Below are 6794 nucleotides of genomic sequence, written 5' to 3' on the forward strand. Positions count from 1 at the left end.
CACTGAAGTATTCCTGCTAACTTGATTTGCTTCTTTTGATCTCATCCTTCCCATTATATTTCCCCCTTTCTCCATATTCTTCTAGCAATTAGTTGACTTGGCTGGAGGCGTAAAGGTACTCTCCCCCATTGTTTTGTGGAGTAGTTATTGCCCCCTTTCTCCTCTAATTTCCCCTGATTAGTGCTCTCTGTCCCCTCCTCTGCATTGAGTGCCTCAAATTTATTTGTGGTACGAACCCCCACCTTTGTCCAAACCTGATTTGTCTTTTTGCTTAGCCCTCTCTTCTTGAAGTTTCTCTACACTGCTCGCCTCTTCCCTTCTCCTTTCATAATCTTTCGCCATGTTCCCTTGCATGATTGTATTGATTCTTAATTCTTTTTGTTGCTTCGACTCAGTTTGGTCAGATGTTCTCTTCGCATCTCTCCTTCCCTTGCACTCTCCATGTTCTTCTGTCTATATGGATGAAGTTATGGATGTTCCACATAGCATTGTTGTTTATCATGTCCTTGTATCATACAAGTCTTACAATACTTGGGCATATAATCATATTTTATCTCAATCCACTTCTCCTGCACCACCCCATTTTATCTGATCCCTATATTTATTCTCTTTGGAAATTCCTTGAGCAGATCGATTTCCACCTTTGTTCTAGCACAACTTGATCTTGTTTGATTTTTGTCGCTATATCCACCTGTAGTGGTTTACCTACTGCAAATCTAAGGGGGAAAAAATATCTTTCCCAAATAAAATAGGGGGTAATGATGGGAATGAGATCCATGTTATCGCAGTATCCCACTTTACTGTTCTCATCGGGTATGTCCCATTTTTTTTGGCTAATGTAGAAAATCGACTTCGAAAACAAGTTAACAAATCCTCCAATAAGGTCGCCTTAATCAGCACATAACTATTCGTTAATAACCCTATTGCATTCACCTTTCAGGCTACATTGTTTTGGGATTAGTCTGCGTAGTTCTTGTATCTCAGGCCACCAATATGAAGATTTTCTAACCATAGCATATTGGAGATTTTCATTGACTATCATTTGTTGATTGATCCCAAACTAAACGAGGTTCTCCATGCAAGTATGAAATAGGCTTGAGCGGCAAAGATTCCACAGATCCTGTTGTAGGGTGCAATAAACTAGCATAAGTCTGTTCGCCAGCCATCATCACTGTCATGGTTGCTAACGGCGGCGCTAGGTTTTTTTCACTCATAAAGCCAAGTGAATAGCAAAAAAAAATTGAACGCATATTACGCTTATTACTAGGCAGTAATTGAAAGCACTTTTTTTTCTTTGACTTAAAAACTACTGCTAATATTATTAAAATAAAGATATCATCTATTTATTTAAAATTTTGACCAAATACATTCATTTTCTTTTACAAGTACTATTTTAAAAAAAAAGTTTGAAAAATACTTTAACTTTGGCCGAAATTGTTGTTACGACACCAAACTTTATGGAGGACATGTTACCCTTATGCACTAATTAATAGTGTAATTGAAAGGTATATGTGTGTCCACATGGACACATATCTATTTATAACTATGTAATATTTTTTATGTTCATGTGAACACACATATAAATACCTTTTAAAATACAATATTAAATAGTGCATGGGATAAAAGATATTTTTCAAAGTTTGATATTGTTACAACAATTTCGATCAAAATTTGAATATATTTCAGACCTTTAACAAAAAAAAACATAAGCATTTTTTATTTCCTAAAAATTTGATCAAGCAAGCTATGTGGATATTTATGTGCACTATGTAATCTAACAAAGTTATGTATGAATTAACCTTTAACATTCAAACCCATGGAGTTACTTTTTTTATAAAAAAAAAAAAATTATTCTTCTAACGTTTATATGAAAGCAAGAAAAAATATGAAACAAAATTATTTTAATCATGCCATATTTAAAATATGCTGATTTGATTAATTAAAAATCATTTAAGTGAAATTCATGAAAGGGTATAGCACTTCCCAATCATGATCCTATTGGAATAAAATATATGAATCAACTATTAAATCATGACCCTAATGTATAAATTTAACATTTCTTTCTTCTTTTTTATTTTGGTTTCGCGCAAAACTTACGGAAGTTTTTTATTATAATACTTTGCAAATTTTATTTGTAAATTTTATTTAAGTGAATTATAGTTAAACTATAATAACTTATATAAAAAGAAAGGATAATTTATGCTTCTTTCGTTTTATCATACAAAAAGAAATTAATCAGATGTACATTTTTAGAACTAAATATCTAATTATAAATAATTCAAAAAGAAACTTAATGTTCAATAATGCTTGTAATTATAAAAAGTACATTGAGATACAATTTCTTTTATCATTACAAATAGTGAAAATGAACTCATAAATCAAAAGGGTAACTTTCTTCCTTTCAATAATAATAACCAAAAAAAAACAGAAAAACATTTTTTTTGATAGTTGAATTAAAATAAAAGAAGACAAGCAGAAAAATATGTAAAATGATCAGATGATACGGCGGCACAGGGTAATGCCATCACCAATAGGAAGCATACAAATCTCGACCCTCTGATCTTCTGCTAAGGCTTTGTTAAGTTCCAATACAAAGTCTCTATAATACCTTACGTATTTTCTCATTGGTGCATCAGCTGGTGCAGCCACAGACCCATTCCATAGGGTGTTGTCGTACCCAATCACACCACCAACTTTCACTAATTCTATAATCCTTTTGTGATAGTTGATGTAGTTGTCCTTGTCAGCATCCACAAATATGAAATCATATGTGCCATGATTGTTTTTCTGAAAATAATTTAACAATAAAGTTCATAACTAATTATAATTTAATTATTTTTACAAAAAAGGTTAAAATTTGAATGAAATGAAATGAAACTCACATCTTCAAGTAATTGATCAAGAAGGGGCAAAGCAGGGCCTTCTCTAAAATCAATCTTGTGTGATACACCGGCTTTTTCAATTATGGGAAGGCCAATTTCGTAATTTTCTCTGTTAATATCCATTGCCAATATCTGCAAAAATATATATAAATAAATGGTTCATGGTGTTATATGCCTTGGAGAGACTAATTAAATAGTAGTAAATAGAACTATTAAAGAAACAAAACCAAGGAAAAAGAAAAAAAACTATTTTTAGAAGGGCCTAAAATGCCGCTTAGCTATTCAAATTGATATACAACTATCTTCCATTTATCTTTCGACCTCTAACTATTCATATATTAAGTAATTGAAAATTATGTTAACGAAGAGAACCTAAAATACTCTTAAATTATGTGACTAGGTATAATATTGTCATTCATCTACCTTATGAGTGTAGAACGTTAGAAATAAGGATATTTAAAGTCAAAATATTAACATCGGCGTATTTGAGAACCGAAAGGTGAACAAAAGATACTTTTATATTAATTCAAATGGTAAAAACGGATATTTTTGACCTTTCTCTGTTAGGGTATATTATATATATTGTAGTTGTAACTTTTATTATCATTAAGTGGCATATGTCTCTGTTTTAAAAAATAATTTAATTTATGTAGTAACTTATTAGTAGTTAAGTATTCATATTATAAATCTTATACGATATCTAACTCCAATATAATATTCTTACCCTACCTACTCCCACCTAATAAGGTTATAAACGAAAAAATATTTTTAAAAAGATAACAACTACAATATTCCTAAGAAGAAACTTTCTTTTGTTTCTTTCTTCTTTTATTCTTATTTGGGACAATTATGGTGGATTTATCTAATCTACTAGTGAAAAAAAACTAATACATCTATCATGAAATACTATCATTTTTTATATATTTAGTTGACTTAATATGAAATTTAATTAAAAAAACTATTTATTAAATTAAAAATATACTTAACTTCATTTTATATATTTAGTTGACTTAATATGAAATTTAATTCAAAAAAATATTTATTAAAATAAAAATATACATGTTTTAAAGTTAAATTGTTACGTACCTTTCCGTCTTCGGGGATAGCAAGGGCTGTAGCAAGGAGGGAGTAGCCAGTATATACTCCAATCTCCATTGTATTTTTTGCATTTATCAATTTCAACAACATGTTCAAAAACTGACCTTCATCTGCTGATGTTGTCATTAGATTCCTGTTAATTTCAAACATATATAGATTATTAATTAATTAATTCACTCGGAAAAAAAATAACAATGTATAATTGTATCATAATTAGGTATGAAATTTAATTAATTACTCACCATGGATGCTTAGCAGTCACCTCCCTAAGTTCTTTCATGGATGCTGGCTCTCTAGGATATACACTGGTCTCAAGTATATACTATAAATATAATACAAACGGAGCAATCATTAGTCAGAGGCGAATTTAAGATTTCATGTTTCGATAGAAATTTATATTGGTGTATATGCTATTATTCTTTTGTAATAACCAAACTGTATATATTGGTGTATATGCTATTATTCTTTTGTAATAACCAAACTGTATATATTGGTGTATATGCTATTATTCTTTTGTAATAACCAAACTTAATAATCTGTTCGCCTTACTTTATGTGATAATTTTCACTACTTATCGTCTGAGAGTTAATTAGCAATTCGATTTATCAATTTTTAGTTTATGGCAGTAATTAATATATCCGTAATCAATGAGAAAATCACCCGTTTGATTTAACTGATCACATCTGAAACTAAATTTGAAATCAAAATTTAGATATTTAAAAATATTATGAGATGCAAATTTTCTTATATCAATAAATATTATGGAAAATCCATTTTAAAATAGCGATCAAACTTTAGATATATAATTGAAATCATCCAAAAAAGAAAATAACATATAAATTGAGACAGAAGAAGTCTAAATATAAGAACTTAAACTGCTTTTCAATATAGTTAAGACTTTGGTTAACAATATGAACAAAATTCAATACATAGTATAACTTTTTTGATAAAGATTATTCAACTGATTATTCTTCGATCTGGTAATTAATTTATACCTGATAAAGAGCATCACTTTGCAAAAGGCTTTTGTGGCCAACCTCTTGGTGTTTGATTTCCTGTACTTCACCATTCTTCTCAGCCATTTCTTTGATTCTTTTTTTTTGGTTTATTGTGAAAGGATTTTCTATGTGTTTTTTGAGTTAAGAAACTATAGACTATATAAACCTATATATATAAGAACAAAATGAGTCCGGTTCGATTCGGACCTTGTGATTATCGTGTATGCATGGACCGGGTTCATGGTTGGCGAGTTTTGTCAATGCTTGTATGGGTCCCACTGAGTAGTTAAGGATGAATCTCAACCGTTAGATGAATTCATTCAACGGCTTGATTTGTTTCAGAGACTCGGTAAAAGAAACCAGCAAAGGATCTTCATTTAGAAATACTTTCGTGTATAAGTGTGGTCGATATTCTAATATTTTAAAACCTAATTTAACTTGACACAGAATTTAAGAAAAGAGAAAATATAAGATTAATTCATTAGAAGATATTTAGACTTTGCGGAGGAGGTTCTATTACCCTTTGTTTGTATTAAAAATAAAATAACTAACACATTTTGATATATTGTTTTCGAGATTCAAATAAGTCTATCATTGATTGTAATTTTTCATATATCTTTTAACTATTTTAAATTGTCAATTAGTCTGATTTATATTTCTTTTCATGTAGTTTTCAAATATACAAAATTTCATTTCAAAAATATTGAAGATTTCATATGCAAAACATCCTGTAAAACTTATATTGCTTAATTCTCGAAAAATGAAAATTTCACATAAATTAAGGCAGATGGAGTATTACTTTCTTTGTTCTAATTTATACTACTCATTTTATGTTTAGTCAGTTTATAACACATTTCTATATTTAGTAATGATTCAACTCTAAAAGATTAATTATATCTTTAATGAAATAATTTATATTTATATAAATTATCTATTACTTATTTAGACCACGAATTTTAAAAAAAAATTCTTTTTAAAATTTCATATAAAATTATATTTCATCATATAAAATAAAACGGAGAGAAAGTAATATATCTAATTAACACCTCAAGATCATGTTTGGTGAGTGGGGGCAAAGCAATAATATTAAAGTAGGAGGTGCACCCAAAAAGAAAGTTTGTGGGTAGGATGGTTGATCATTGTCAAAGTTGGTGAGAGGTTGGTGCAAAGAATTTGGATCCCACATCTTTTTTTTTTTTTTTGGTAATAATAATTGAATAAACAAAAAAGGAACCTTTTCTTTTCTTTGGAAACAAATAAATTAATTAACATGCCTATTAGTTGATAAAATAGTTATCTTCCTCTTTCTTTTATTCATGTTTTCTCTATGATGGAAATCTTAATGGAGAAAGGACTCGACTTTTTTGTTTTATCTTTTTTATTTGTTTTAATTATTTTTGGAGTCAAAACTCAAAGACATCTATACCTAAAATGTTTCTGTCTCCGAATTAATTATTCCTTTTCTTTTTTTCTTGGGAAGAAAAGGCTTAAATTGATATAATCCTTGATAATAAATATTCTTTTGTTTTAATTTATATGACTTAATTATTAATTTTTTTTATGTATATATAAAAGAATATTATTTCTTATATTGAGTAAGTAATTTCTTATGTGAATGTGTGACATTTTATTTAAGATTACAAGCTTAAAAAAGTATATATATAGGTAAGATCATACGATTTAGAATAAATATAAAAATAGCTTTTATACATAAAAGGTAAGATCATACAATTTAGAAAAAATATATATATAACTTTCTTATATTGTTGTGTCTAAAATGTTCTAATTATGACTTTTGATTTATGAGTTAGCTAAA

General features: G+C 28.5%; 1 protein-coding gene across 1 annotated transcript; it reads right to left on the reverse strand.

Moving 5' to 3' along the window:
* Positions 1-2290: 2290 nt before the first annotated feature.
* LOC107032120 (caffeoyl-CoA O-methyltransferase 5-like) lies at positions 2291-5115 on the reverse strand. Its single transcript, XM_015233697.2, has 5 exons — positions 4976-5115; positions 4223-4302; positions 3969-4113; positions 2883-3014; positions 2291-2787 (listed from the first exon to the last, which is right to left on the reverse strand). The coding sequence occupies exons 1-5, from the start codon at positions 5060-5062 to the stop codon at positions 2494-2496; spliced, it is 738 nt and encodes a 245-aa protein (XP_015089183.1). The 5' UTR covers positions 5063-5115; the 3' UTR covers positions 2291-2493.
* Positions 5116-6794: the final 1679 nt, after the last annotated feature.

The sequence above is a fragment of the Solanum pennellii genome, chromosome 10, assembly GCF_001406875.1.
Source record: "Solanum pennellii chromosome 10, SPENNV200".
NCBI classification, from domain to species: Eukaryota; Viridiplantae; Streptophyta; class Magnoliopsida; order Solanales; family Solanaceae; genus Solanum; species Solanum pennellii.